The following is a 16,063-nucleotide window of genomic DNA, read 5'->3' as shown; positions in this document are numbered from 1 at the left end:
CAAGTTTTCTTCGCTCTGATTGGATTATATTTTTAGATCTGAAAATATATAATCCAATCAGGATGAAGAAAACTTACAATTGTTGCAAAATAAACATTCTGCCGAACGCGATTATTGTGATTGGTCCATTATGGATCGATACCCTGTTTGTCTGCCCAGTTATCGGTGTCACCGATGTAATTTTGATATGAATGAATTTTATTAATTCTTTCATGTGAGCCCCGTGATAAGTTATATGGTGATTTTTCGATATTGATTTCTAGATTATTTTACGTATCATATTAAAAATTAGGGACATAAAAGGAGGTGATGGAGCAATGACTGAAACAAGCAGACAGTGCTAATTCTACAATTTCCAAATTTACCGAGAAAGATTTATGAAAAAATTAAAACGAAGGCGTGGAATTTTGCCAAAGTCCAGAGCCGATGACGACACTGACGACAGCATCAGCAATAAACTCGAAGCCAATGCCGGCCGGAGTACTGTGCTTCATCATCGGCGATAACTGAGATGGTCGTCCGCGGCTGATAGTATACATTGTGCGCCCCGAGATTCAGCGAGGGAAAAATAAATAAACAGGGATCCTGAATCTCAGGGCAGCGTGTGTGACGATTGCACCAGGTATGGCGCACCAATTGCTCTTCTCAGCCAGCAAGCTGGAGAGGCTAGTCTTGCAGTCTGCTCAGAAAGGTTATTTCGACACGTTTCAGGTACCATAACCTATTCGCCGCCTCGGTGTAGTCCGTGTACTCGTCACATAACGCGTCGCACGCTCGCACTAGGTCGGTAATGTTCTCATGCAAGAAATGACGCGACGAGCATCATTGTGATGTTAATAATCGTCAACGGTTATCGCGCGAACGTTGTCCGCGGGTCGCTTACCTCAGACGTTTTATTGTGCAACCTTCTGCAATCGACGCATCTGCTTATCCTGTCGCAGTTATGATTCGTTTTCTAAGTGTATGTCACATGACGTATTTTTTTTAAAAAGGATTCAATCATGTACCTGTCTTTTTCACTTGTTTGCGTTACAATTTGCCGACTGTCGCAATGAAACACGTGATTTACATCAGCTTTGCGACCGTTATAATTTTGTAGAAGAAATCATGTAATTGAAATATCAAGAATAATGACATAATTCTTATTATTCTATTCACAAATAATTAGAATAATGAGATTAAGCTAACATTTTTTTTTCAGCTGAGACGTCAGTTATCACAACTTAAAAATAGTACAACACTATCTGCCATCGAGCATGTACAGCAGAAGTGGAGATTATTTTGTAAAGAGCCACCTAAAGGATTCGAAAAATTTTTTAAACCAGGTCTCCCTCTATGATTTTTACTCATCTTTTTTTTTTAAATTTATGGCAAATTATATATAATATTTCTAAAGAAATTTTGTTACAGGTGAAGGTAAATCTGGCAAAAATGGTAAAAATGCTACCAAAAAAGTAGAAGAAACAAGTAAAAAAGCTGATACAAAAACACCTCCTCCATCTTCATCTACTTCTACCTCTACATCGTCATCTAGTTCCAAAGAATCAAGTTTCCAGTGGATATCTAAGATCTTTGGAAACAGCTCACGAGGAGGTAAATCTTTCGAAGGTGGTGATAAGGAAAAAACATATATGATTTTGGTTGCACTTGGAATAAGTGGTCTGATTGGATTGCTACTTTCCCAAGACTTAAATCTAAAAGAGATTACATGGAGAGAATTTATATATAAGTGAGTAAATTTTATTACCAATGATTATTCAAGAGTGACTTAAATATTGAATAAAAATAATTTAATGTTTATCACATAATTATAATATATTTTTGTTTTTCAGTTATTTAAATAAAGGTCTTGTCGAAAAGTTAGAAGTAATAAATAAGAAATGGGTGCGTGTGAAGCTTTTACCTGGATATACTGTCGATGGTTCTGTAAGTTCTCAATTACAAGATTAGGTAGAATTTACTTACTTTTGAATTTTCATATCTCAATGCTTCTGTTATCTTGTTAATATTTTTTTATAGAATACACTATGGTTTAATATTGGAAGTACAGATACTTTTGAAAGAAATTTAGAAAATGCACAATTAGAATTGAACATGGGACCTGAGAATTATATTCCTGTGATCTACAAAAATGAAGTAGAAACTGCAAACCTTCTATCATATCTTCCGCAGATTATTATGTGGGGTGAGTAGTTAATTTTGAATTTTAGGAACTATTATATAATTGCGAAGTATCTCTATTATAGGTATGCATGTGTATGTATATATTTTGTGGCTATCACTAAAATATATTTTAGGATTCCTCATTTTCTTAATACGAAGATCTGCGGAAGCAATGTCTGGTAAAGGAGGTAAAAGGGGTGGACTTTTTGGTCAAGTAATGGAATCAACTGCGAAACTAATAAATTCGAAAGATATTGGCGTACGATTTAAGTGAGTAATACATGTATAAGCACATATTTTTATATATAGCACATGTGCAATTCTTGATTAGTAAATTGTGTATTACTTGACACTAGAGATGTAGCCGGATGTGAAGAAGCTAAAATCGAAATCATGGAATTTGTAAATTTCCTAAAGAACCCACAACAATACATAGATCTTGGAGCTAAGATTCCAAAGGGTGCTATGTTAACAGGTAACTAAGGTTTATGTTAAGTATATAAAGTTGTATAAAATGTATATTATTCATTAGATGGGGGGTGAAATGTATTTTTTGATTTAACTCTAACATATCGATCGAAAATTTCAGAATGTTATATTCAGAATGATATACATATATTGTATATACATATAAAAAAAATTTAATTTTTATAGGGCCTCCTGGCACTGGCAAAACTTTGTTAGCTAAAGCTACAGCTGGTGAAGCAAATGTACCGTTTATTACAGTATCAGGTTCAGAATTTTTGGAGATGTTTGTAGGTGTCGGTCCTTCTAGGGTCCGCGATATGTTTTCCATGGCACGAAAACATGCACCATGTATATTATTTATTGATGAAATCGATGCAGTTGGGCGAAAAAGAGGAGGTCGAAATTTTGGCGGACATTCTGAGCAAGAAAATACGTTGAATCAGCTTTTAGTAGAAATGGATGGTACATCGACTTTTAAACACGAAAAAATTGAAAATGACCGAATATTCTAACATTTTTATTAAATTTTCTTTAAGGATTTAACACGACGACCAATGTGGTTGTATTAGCGGCGACTAATAGGATAGACATTCTAGATAAAGCATTATTAAGACCTGGTAGATTTGATAGACAAATATTTGTTCCTGCTCCGGATATCAAAGGACGAGCGTCCATTTTCAAAGTGCATTTAGCTCCTTTGAAAACAAAATTAGATAAAGATGAATTAGCACGAAAAATGGCATCTTTGACTCCTGGATTTACAGGTACATTCTTGAAAATGTTTGGAGAAATATAAGAGTAAAGAAAATATTTTACATTTAATGAAAATCAGAAGAAATCTATCATAACATTGCAACAATTTTAGGAGCAGATATTGCAAACGTTTGCAATGAAGCAGCTCTAATTGCGGCAAGAGATTTGAATGATAACATTCATCTTAAAAACTTCGAGCAAGCTATTGAGAGAGTAGTTGCTGGCCTGGAAAAGAAGACCAAAGTGTTACAACCAGAGGAAAAGAAGACAGTTGCATACCATGAGGCTGGTCATGCGATAACTGGTTGGTTCTTAGAGCATGCAGATCCACTTTTAAAGGTTACTATATCTTATCTATATTTTACAATAAACGGTAATTTTTTGGTAACTTGTATTGATTCTTTTAGGTATCCATTATTCCACGAGGTAAAGGACTAGGATACGCTCAATATTTGCCACGTGAACTATATCTTTACACAAAGGAACAGTTATTCGATAGGATGTGCATGATGCTCGGTGGACGAGCATCGGAAGAAATCTTTTTCGGCCGCATTACTACAGGCGCTCAGGATGATTTACAGAAGGTATTATGATTAACTGTGAAAAGACATGGTATCATTCCTGTATCTTTTGCTTGATAAGCGACTTCAGCACAGTCTCATTTTAGCACTCTTCACAATATTTTTACTTTTCTATATTTCGATATTTCTGTTTATTAAATTACTTTCTGTAATTTTTAAGATTACAAAAGTTGCATATGCACAAATTACACAATACGGTATGAACGAGAAGATTGGAAATGTTAGTTTTGAAATGCCGAATACAGGAGATATGGTCTTTGACAAACCGTATTCGGAACATACGGCTCAACTTATTGATAACGAGGTACGAGATTTGATTGAAAAAGCACATAAACGGACGCTAGCTCTCTTGAACGAACATAAAGAAGATGTGATCAAGGTAGTTATGATTTTATCATCTACTTAACTATTATTAGAACCTCGTAAAAATGGAACACCTTCCTAGAACTGCCGAAGGCGCCAATTTAGCGCCTATTCTTGTTTTTCTTTAATGAAATATTTTTATACTTGCATTAATTAAGATTATATTAATGTTTAGGATTGTATTAATTTTGATATTCTATAATTGGATAACCAAATTTTATTACATTTAATTTTACTGCACAATTCAACAATTTGTTCGCACATAGTTTTATCTTTTACATATATCATTCTTTTTTGCTGCTATGCAAATAAATAATTGGTGGCTTCCGAAGTGAATATCATCGAAATTGTAAGAGATGAAAAAAAAATGTTTTTAATAGAAGTTATAAATAATTTTAGGAAAGAATATTTTATAATAATGTTAAAACATTTTTTTTATTTAATAAACAATTTTTAATCGCACGCGCGCACACACATTATTACTGTACAATATTCCAAAAACTATTCAATATTTTCTGAAAAAACAATTTTTTTATTTTTTATAGTTTTGATGATATTCGTTGCGAAAGAAATTGATTTTAAAAAATTGATTTTTGTCAAAGGAATGTTTTATTCCTAAAAAGTGTATGAACATATATAAAAAAATATTCCTTATTTTGGTCTTTATTTGATAACAACATACTAAAAATTAATGAAAAGCTAAGAAAACTTCTGTTTGTTTTGTTGAAAGTACTACACTAGAGACTTCGGTGATTTAAAATAAAAATAGAAATAAACTGTTTGAACATGAATAAAATTGATTAATTAATTTTTGTATATCAAACTTCTAAAATGATAAAAATTTAGAAAAAATTATTAATCAGCACAAAAATTTGCAGAAGTTATAATAATTTGTAACATCAGCGGAGTGAAAATGGTGTTATCAATGGTTCTAATATTAAATCATGTTATCAACATGAAGATTGAAATATATATAATTTTACTTAATTTCAGATCGCGGAGCGATTGTTAAAACAGGAGGTTTTAAGTAGGGACGACATGATTGAATTACTTGGACCTCGGCCTTTCCGTGAAAAATCCACCTATGAAGAATTTGTCGAAGGCACGGGCTCTTTCGAAGAGGATACTACGTTACCGGAAGGTTTGAAGGAATGGAACGTGCAAAAGGGAGAATCTTCCGAGGACAGTAGTAAAAAGAACAAAGCAGCAGAAGCGCAGCCTTCTAAAGCAGCTTCCGGTGATAAACAACCGGAGCAACGACTGTAATTGTAATATTTTAGTCTCACAAATGCTTTATTATAGTTTGAAATACACAATTATAATAAGTTTACGATTGTTCATCAGTATATTTTCAGCTGCATCAGCTGTTGTAATCAGTATACGCGTTAAAGTTGTCATGTTTAACGTGTATCACTTGTAACGTTTTCATGTAATTAAATTTAAATAGTACTCTAATTTTTCTCATCTCATCTCAAATTCGCTTTCACCTTCGTCAACTGTAAGTAATTGTATGGAGTAAGTGTACGAAATAATACTCGCGAAACTTAGAAACCTTAAAATTTTTATTGTTTTTTAAACATGCCAATATAATTTTTTAAATGCCAATATTTCGTTAAAATTTAGGTGATTATTAGATGTTTTTATTTGACATTATGTTATACAATTTTTTCTTCTTTGGAACTAAAAGTGGGCAAGCATAAGATATTTGAAACAATAACATTTGCAAATTTAATATTTATCTTAGTCTTTGGATTTGCGTATTTACTGGTTTTTTACGTTTCTCTGAACAAAAGGACGGTATATGTTTTCAAAGGATAAATTCGGGAATTACAAAATCGAGATGGGGAGTAAATGGTTCAACGTACATAATCTATATTTAAGGTTTAGTTTATTGATAAGAAACATGTCAGTAACACGGTTTTTGCATTACATTACTGGATACGAATTAATTTATGTGTGACGTGTGCTGTTTATTGCACACCGCTGTAAATATTATGTAAAATTGCTTTCGTCGACGTCGCGGCGACGGAATGCCGGCTTGCACTACGAAAAATTTGTAAAGGTATCCGTCGCTATTCGCGTGGTTCACACGTGTGTTGGTCATGAACGTGTTTGTTGCCGTAAAACGCTTTATCCTCACCCTTACAGTCCGAGTCATTTTCTCACGTTCTTTTACGTTACGCTCGAATCAGCATCTGATGTACAAAATACTGAATGTGTGATGAATTTGAGAGTTTTAACAAAATTTAATCATCACTAACATGTGTGTATATATATACACACAATATTTATATGTGTGTATATATACACGCATGTGTCTATGCAACAATATCTCAAACAACAAGCGAAATTTCACGGATGTCTCTTGAGAAAGATCAGAGCATCTGTTTAAACACTTTTGTTGTTTGGGATACATATGTGATTTTCTTTCAGATATATCAAATCCATGTCAATATATGACGCTGAAATCGATCTTGCTCGTATAATAGGTATTGAATTTGCGAAAAAACTGCTCGGAAATGTTGAGTACAATGTCTTCCATTGAAGGATAATCGTTCTGTGTTATTCCTATTTATAGGTATCGGCGATGTACAGATGCAAGACACGACGTTATTAAATGACTAACAAAGTTTGATTTGACATTAAAAAAGTACGCGCGACGTGTACAATAGTTCTAGTTGAAGTTTGGTGTTACATTGTTCCAAAATTGGCAAATTCATCTTTATCACCTTTACTCTTCATTGTGAGTGAATTCTTAGTGGTAGTCCGCCGAGTTTTACACACGCGTTGTAGTTGGTTTGAAAAAAAAAACGTATATACATATATCCCCCGAATTACAATATCAATTTTGATTTATAAAACAAAATATTATCTCGCTGATTTTGCATAAAATTATTGAATTTATCAGCTTTTAATAACTATAACAATTGCCATCAATAATATATTGACTGATTCTATATTAGTGCATTGAACGGTGTCTATCGAGGATGTAAAGATTAATAGAACGATTTGAAAAATTGATATGACTCTGGTGAAAAAAATTCTCATAAATCTTATAATATTTTTAAAAGAGAACTGTTATATTTTAAATTAATGAACATTTCTGAAAAAAATACCTTGAATTTTTTTTATATTTTGTGTTTTAATTAGAAATTGTCAAATGAGAAATCTTAAGAGTCTTAAAATATATAGATTTTCTCGTTATTTCTAATTTGTATTAAAAAATCTGATAATTTATTATATAAAAATTCTGATAAATTGTATGAAGAATTTACAGAAAAATTTTCATCAAAGTCAGTATTTCATCACTACACTATTTCTTTTACTCGAAAACGATTCTTTCTTTTTCCACTAAATAATTTGTAGCGTGTTTTATTGGAAGAATATTTCGTCTATGCATGTTTACTTTAATGCAGTCGACGTTTCTTGCAATGTGTTTGCAAACGTGTCTTATACATTCTTCTCTCTCTCTTATTGTTTCTTTTATTAATTCTTTTTTTTTAAATAACATTTAAGAGAGCGGTAATACAACTGTCGAAGTAAGCCTTACTTAGAGGATTTCATCGAATCGCACGCCAACAGATCATCGCATATACATTTAAAAAATTTCATAAACTAGTTCCTCGTGAATTTAAAAGAAGCAAATTTTTTAAATTCAATTTTATTTACGGTACAAATTTATACGGTTATACATTTTTGCAATTAATTTTTGTATTTTTCCATTTAAAATCTTGGCATAAATTGAAGTAAACGATTTTTAATCATTGCAACTTGTTTGTGTTTCCATGATAATATTGATACAAATAAGTCATTGTACACGCAGTGGCCAATAGTTAAAAAAAATTTCTTAGGAAACGAAAAGATGTACATACATTAGAAAACATGTTTTTATGTTAGAATCGGTCCACTCAAATCTTTGTTAAAATTTTGTGTTGAATTTTTAACGTATTCAAGTGTTAATTTAACATAATATGATTAGATTATTCAAATATTTTATGTAGTTAAATTGATATTCAACATTTCTCAATTTAACATTATAAATGCTAATTTTACTGAAAAAATATGCTCAACAATTTTCTTATAAATTGTGTCTGTTTTTTGCGTTAAATTTTTTTACATATACGTTTGTATTATTTTTTGACACATTTATCTTATGTTAAATTAAAAAATTTGAACGAATCGTTTGGGACATGTGAAATATGTTAAATTGAACACAAACTTTCCATAACTGTGCGGTATTTTTATATTCATTTTACTTTTTCATCCTGTGATGATTCCTATATGATACATATGACGTAATTAGAAATATATGGGGATAAGATAATCATAAAATGACCGTTAATCATAAGCGTTACAAGCTGCATTGCGATATGGATTATCATTATTCGAATGTGAATTGATGAATGTTTCATCTCTGTTTCTCTTTTCCTCGAATATTTTTCTTTCGGCGTGCATGAATTTGGCACCTGTACAAGATGACTTTTTAAGTTACAAAGCATCACGTTGCGAAATTTAAAGACGATATTTCTATCCTGTTTCTTCCAGTAAGATACGCATATTCACAAACGAGTATAATTATCTCGAAATTCGTCCTGTTAGAAAAAGTTGCGAACACCGCGCTCGAAATCTCGTTTGTTTTTCATTCATTTTTAATTGCTCACTAAATTGCTCGTTTTGTTCGTCTCCTGTTTGTACGAAAAAAAAAATCTCGGATCAGGATTAGGTATATCGCGGTTTTTTGTCCATTCATTTCCAACTACATTACCAATTCTCTCTTTTTTTTTAAAAATTTTTTTTTTCCACTATATTTTTCCCCTAAATCTTTGATCCCAAGACAGTGTTAATCTGAAATGGCAATCTTTCCAGCGTTTCTACAAAACTATACGATTTATCGAGTAAATATTTATAGATTTCGAAAGTATCATTAACTTAGCACTAATTCGCTAATCAAGTATATCGTACAATCACTAAATTATTGCTTTGTCGTACCTTGTATCACACTAATCTAAACCCTATTATTTCCTCTTACGTGTTTTTTTCTTCTATCACTCTCTCTCTCTTTCTCTCTCTCTCTCTCTCTTTCTCTCTCTCTCTCTCTCACACACACACACACACACACATTTTTTTCAAAAAGTCAGGTTTAGCGGTGATTATGCCTGCTGCTGCTTCTCCGTGAAGTTCGTGTACACAAGTACGCGTATAGATGCACACACAAAACGTTTTCACGTATTTTCTCTTCTTAATACACTAACATACCGCAACAATTCTTCGCTTCCCTTCTCTCTCTTTCTTTTTCTCTTTCCATAATTAATATAATAAATCCGATAAAAGTAATAATCGACGGAATCAACATGAAATTCTCTTGTTTCATTACGACTGCATTATTTTTACAAACACGAAACGAAAGAAAAGGACGTTCGGCATAAAAGTTAACGTAAAAGGAATTTTATCAAATTTAACCTTAAAGTCAAGGAAACTCCACATGTGAGTCCATCGTTATCAAATGGGAATAATTGCATCGCGCGAAAATGTATCTTATCTTTCCAAAATACGCAGCATCGTATTAATTTTGTAAGATATATTTAAACAGTAGCGAATACGAAATGTCGTTACAGTTAAATTATTCCTTCGAGAAGGAATAAAAATTCTCGAATTTCAATGTGATTCGATCGATTAGTACATGTACATACGTCTATATATATATATATATAGTTTATATATATATAATGGATGCGCCTTGTCTCTATAAGTATTATATTTATATTTACGTGTACAATGCTTGTCACATTTTCGTTGTTCTCTTTTTATCTTCGATATATTAACATTCAGTTGGTTGAGTAAGTTATTCTCTCTATCGCTTATATATTGACGAATCTTATCACCTCGAAAACGATATATACTACGACTGTTAAATTCGCCGCGTGCGCGGCATAGAAACGGTTTAGCAACTTGGTCCTCTTTAATTGGGAGTCTTTATATTAATGCGCGTCCACATTCAGTTCCTTCCTTCATTCACATATTATTGTTGCTTGCTATTTTTCTATTGAGTACTCCTTTCTTTTCTATTCGACTTAATCGCCCATCATGAAGAAGTTTCAAAGAACAAAGAGACATTAGATTAATATAATTGATTTTATTTAATTTTAATGGCAATATTGAGAAAAAGAAATGAACGAATGTATCCTTTCGCGCAATTAAGATAATTTTTATCTGGGTAACATCGATCTATAACATCTGTCATGAAATTCACGAAACAAACTTGTTTTCTAAGATAAATATTCAGTTTTACAAAGCTTTGCACGATCTTTAGCTGTATAAAAAAAAATTTATAGAAATGCGAAATTATATACACTTATTACACATAATTAATATAATTAATTAATAATTTAATTAATAATATATTTTATTTTAATTATATGTATATATAAAATAGTAATTTTTAATTTGTTGTGCAATATCATATTTCTAAATGATTCTTTGTTCTTGACAATTATTTTGTGACGAATAAAAATTAATTCAAATAATTACTAAAAATTGATTCATGGAAAAGATGCTATACTCTTTTGCTTCATATGACGGAAATATGTCAAGACGAATGCGCTCGGTTGCGAAGTCATTTTTCATTCAGTTCCAAATCAGACATGGGCGAGTCAGACAAGGAACTTCTCCTAGATTGAGAAATGTATGAGGCATAATCGTCCTAGGGCTTGACTTGAATCATTTGCATATTTAAAGAACATTAAAGCGGTCTTAAAGTAGTCTATTTCACCGATTAAATTCAATAATTTTTACATAATAATTATCTACTTGTTTTTTTTCAGATTTTAAAATTTTTTTCAAAAATTAAAGTATATGCATCAATAAACACTGTGGAGTTTGTACTGAATTTATACAAAGAACAAAAAAAATGTTTTAAAACCATCTTTACTATTTTTTAGTCTTCTATGGTATCTAGAGACAATATTTGCAATCTGTACTTACGAAATTGTAATCCACAGTAATTTTCACGAACAAATAACGTCGAACTTTTTAAATTAGATTTAGACACTTGGTCGCTACAAAATTGTCGCGTTATATATTAGAATTTATGTGTGTGTACGGTATTTTTTTATGTAGTAGTATATGTAATGATATGTCAATAACACGTAAATCACATGTGTATAAGTTCTGATGAATCGATAAAACAGACAACTTTAGGATCCCTTTAATGACTGCCCGCTTATTATTTCGAGTATCTGCTTACGAGTATCTATATCAATTCTGTGGCTTGTAATATCACTCTCTTTTGATGATTTATCCCCGTTAGGACAGGGTGTCTTCTCGCCTCTATTGAATAATTCTCGTTAAGTACATATATTGCACGATCAATGTGTCAAATTTGTGGCAAGATTTCGCTAATGCTTTCTAGTCATGCCTTCTAGTCATTGTCACAGCGAAAATCGTAGCGCTTATAATTTCAAACAAAAATAAAATCGAATCATTTGAGATATCATTGCTTAGTTTAATTAATTAATTTGTATACTAATCATTTTTACGGGAATAATGTAAAACGAGTAACGAATATTATTCATCGACGTAAATAGATAGTAAGTCAATATATAATTTTGAAAATATACGAGAGTTCATTGTATAAAACAAGAAATTGCACGTTCCGACAACAAAAGTAGAGATACGTGCTATCACACTTTGTTGCATCAGCAGTTTCAAGTTGAAAAACTATTTTATTATACGCGAGGTGCGCGAAATCGTACCACGAAGCATCGTTTCGCTTCTTGTCGCCCTTCTTGTTCGCAATACTAAAACTACTGTAAACTGTTCCGCGAGACGTTCATGTATCCCCTAACGGGACTCAAGTAGGGCAACCATGTACATATCCTCCTTCATTCCTCCTTTCCTATTATTGACTACCGTTACGAGTTACATTATTAGATTCGATTGACTGTCGAGTATTTTAATACAGTATAAGAGAGACGAATGTGTCTATAGGTAATCTCAAATATTACGAAAAACGTGGCCGAGCTGCAGAACTACGTGCATTTTGTGATTTTTCCGTATGGATAGAGAATCTATAACTTTCTTTTGCAAGACACGAGACTTGCAAAACATACTTCGTATAGTCGAGGCACGAAATATAAGAACAAAATACAAGTATTAAATGAGTCCAGCAAAAATAGGTTGAATTCATTTACGAGGTATTCTTAACTTAACTTCTATGAAATCATTTCATCTCACGTAGATATATATACAATTAGCACGATAAACGATAAACGCGCATCGTTGCATTCTGCTTTTAATATACGTGCAATGTATATTAAAACCAGAAAAAAATTGATTTACGTTTTTCAACTCGGTTACTTTATGCTTTCACATCCGCGTCCTAATTTCGTTGCTGCTTGCAGTTATTATTTTATTGCATTGATAATGTTGCATTTTATTCCGCGCGCTTCTCATATCTTATTTTTACATTTCAATGCATCTCGACGTTATCCGCCCGTCGCGTGTTCCCGAGAGGAAGAGAAAATGAGTCGTAAGTAGGAAACTTCCGGAAAAAGCGCCGATCTCTCCTCCCGTTCATTTTATCACCGCGATTTTACGGTGCGGCGTCTCGAAAAAAGCGATCGAGGCGTCTATATGCATTACTCCCCTTAGGGTGTTAATACACGTTTGTACTAACTAAAAGCTCTCTTTCTCTCTCACGTTTAATCGGGCGTTTAATCTCGTTATAACACTACAAGTGTACGTCGAACCGCGCGTTCCAATTAATTTAAATACAATCAATCCGTTCCGCTATATCTTACACAATCGCGTAAAATTTCTTGTATTAAAATATCTCTAAAAGTTATAGTAAAAACGTTTCAGACAGTACAGGGGGGGGGGGGAGAAAGTAACGTAAAATATACGATGAGAAAGAATAAGCATCACTTCCTCTTCACTTATACATGCGACCGCCTTAGGCAACTAAGATAAAAAGGATGTAATTCAAGCGCAACTTGTTGACTAGATCGTAAGTACTTTTTCTTCTCCCCTTAATTCCACCCTCCTGCCCCCCTCTCTCTCTCTCTCTCTCTCTCTCTCTCTTTCTCTCTCCTGCTCCTTTTTTTTAATCATATTCTTTGGTAAGATGCTGTGGATTGCATCGTTCTATAAACTACACTCGCGTGCGATCCACTTTTTTCATTCTTCTTGCTCGAAGCTTTCACGCAAAAATACCTTTCCAACAATAGTATTATTTTTCCCTCAATATATATCCAGTTATAGCGCATGTCCATATATACAAACAAGATATTTAATTATATTCCTTTAAAAGAGATAAAGGATTCGCGTCTTTTCATAGCCGATGTTCACAATATATGACTAGATATGATGAATCGATCTGAATTACGAAATAAATTGAACAACAATTTCCGATTTAGATCGATTCGATTTTTGTACACGTATAAATAATACATACATATACACAATACATATAAAACATAATAAAAAGTCGATTTATATAAAGCTATGTTTGTAGGAACTTGAATAACAATGCAACGTGCGATAAGAGAAAATTCAATTTAGAAAATAATCTCGCAACTTCGTTACATTTTAAGTACTAAGAACTCAAGATAAAACAATTAATAAACATCTTAGAAATATGATAGAATAAAATAAATATCTTAGAAATAATAAAATCTCTAGGAACGTTTGTAAACAGTGCCATTTCTGCCGGTTAAAGAGATCGTGACTCTTTGCCGATTCTGTTCTCGGAAATTGATCAATGCTTCTTTTCCAACCTGCGGAAAATCGCAGGTTGGGAAAGAAGCATTGATAAATTTCGATGAAACGTTGCAATTGACCGCGATCTTGTTCGCGCTTTTAACAACCGAGGAAATGATGTGTTCCATAATTCAGGGGAGCAGTACGACCGACCCTTTTGCCACCGAATGGTCATTTCTGCATTCAACAGGTGGCCCAGTTTACGTGAAATGTTGATGAAAACTTTCCGCGAGCATCCGCGTGCGTTACGTTAAGAATTCCGACGAAAATCACATAAGAGCACATTTAAATGCACAGTAGATCTTGCTCTGCGATGCGAGAGTTACATTCGAAATACCCTTAAACTAATGTAAAGTATAAACCGATAAAATCAGCCATATAAGCTCTACATGTATCACAAATTTCTAATTTCAGTTATGCTTCGAGTGATTGTTCCTCTGGTAAATGAAATTAGTAGAAATATTTTTTTACAAACTGTCTTTCTTCCTCTCGGAAGAGGACAACGAGCGAATTTTTATCGTCGAGTCAAGATGGATGAAAAAAGTGAGCTCTTATATAAGCTGCGTAAGAGAAAGGTATTGCACTACTTCGTCTACGATCGACTTTATCGCTGCTCATTCTGAGAGCATCTCAATTCGTCGTTTTTACGAATTCACGAAGTAAGATGCATCTGCCGATGTTATCGTATCGATCTTCAGCAAGAAGACGCCCAAAAACATATTGAAATATTGATATCACTTTATGTCGGAGTATCTTCACGGTAGACTTACCTAAAATGACTAGCAAATCAAAATATAGATCTTCCCGCCGGCGTGAAAAAGAAGTTTCTCTGTGTATTAAAAAGATCTCAACGGGAGATCGTACGAACAAATTTTGAAGCACATGTGTTCACATACTGTTTACGGCTCTTTGGAGAAATCAAGCACGGCTTTACTAAAAAATTGAAGAATGGCGTTCCATATAAAATTTCATCGAGAAACTTTATTATTTTCTCGGCAACGATTGAAAAGCTAACGGCCAGTTTCATCACGTTTAACTTTAGGTTAATTCGGTTTTTAAGTAAACCCGCTACAGTTTTACAATGATAAAGAAAAAGAATCGCGCTCAAATTAGCATCTAGTTGAAATAAGCTATGACGTTGACGAAACTGTCCAATAGTGGATAAAAGTGGTACGATAAAAAAAATATACTTATAAAAAGAGTGCTAAATACATCCTTAAATTATATTCGGAGATCTCGCCATAAACCTTATCGAGTCATTCTATTTTCGTTTTATGTCTAATGAATGGTATAAAAGGTAAAATGACACAATAGTTTTAATAGCACACTACTCGAACACAACAATAGAATTTCCAATAAAATTTAAAATTTTTATGAACATACATTTCATGATCTGTTGCTAAATCGATAATGCAATATACAGCACAAAAGTAACTGAGTTTGACATATACATGCGATTATTTTTTTTTTAAATTTTGTCGAAAAATAGTCAAATTCCCCAAGTCTCCTTTTATCTTATATTTACATAATTATTTTCACATACATTGTGTGTAAAAAGAAACATTTTGTATTTATATTAAAATTTGTGTTTCTTCAAATTTTTAAATACGTGAATTTTTAATATATTCGAGTTAATTTAATGTAATGTGATTGTGTTATTTGAACATTGTGCATTAAAATGATACATTTCTTACACTACACTAGTATTAAAACAACATAACATATAAATAAGTAACATAATTAACAAAAATAACAAAAATAGATCTTAAAACGTTTTAAGATAAATAAAATGTGTCAATTTAATAAATTATAAATGTTAATTTTACTGAGAGAGAAAAAGTATGCTTTCACAATTTGTTAGTGGTACATTTTTGTATTAATTTTTTATATATAATAATATTTGTATTACTCTCTCTAACATATTCATCATGTTAAATTAATACCAAAATTTGAGTGCTAATTTAAAGAAACACGTAAAA

General features: G+C 32.2%; 1 protein-coding gene across 2 annotated transcripts; it reads left to right on the top strand.

Moving 5' to 3' along the window:
* Window positions 1-158: 158 nt before the first annotated feature.
* Afg3l2 (AFG3 like matrix AAA peptidase subunit 2) lies at window positions 159-5,674 on the top strand. Of its 2 annotated transcripts, XM_018541735.1 has the most exons (14): window positions 159-176; window positions 264-711; window positions 1,202-1,325; window positions 1,411-1,729; window positions 1,833-1,926; window positions 2,020-2,185; window positions 2,298-2,433; window positions 2,520-2,638; window positions 2,818-3,093; window positions 3,168-3,395; window positions 3,497-3,723; window positions 3,792-3,968; window positions 4,126-4,344; window positions 5,322-5,674. In XM_018541735.1, exons 2-14 carry the CDS (start codon window positions 625-627, stop codon window positions 5,592-5,594), a joined length of 2,445 nt encoding a protein of 814 aa, XP_018397237.1. In that variant the 5' UTR covers window positions 159-176; window positions 264-624; the 3' UTR covers window positions 5,595-5,674. The 2 variants fall into 2 exon arrangements, with proteins under 2 accessions (XP_018397237.1, XP_018397236.1); XM_018541734.1 differs by lacking the exon at window positions 159-176 and having other exon boundaries at window positions 188-711.
* The last annotated feature ends 10,389 nt before the right edge of the window (window positions 5,675-16,063 follow it).

The sequence above is a fragment of the Cyphomyrmex costatus genome, unplaced genomic scaffold (genome assembly GCF_001594065.2).
Source record: "Cyphomyrmex costatus isolate MS0001 unplaced genomic scaffold, Ccosl1.0 scaffold30, whole genome shotgun sequence".
NCBI classification, from domain to species: domain Eukaryota; kingdom Metazoa; phylum Arthropoda; class Insecta; order Hymenoptera; family Formicidae; genus Cyphomyrmex; species Cyphomyrmex costatus.
Note: the sequence above shows the minus strand (reverse complement) of the source record. Positions and strands in the feature narration are given on the sequence as shown.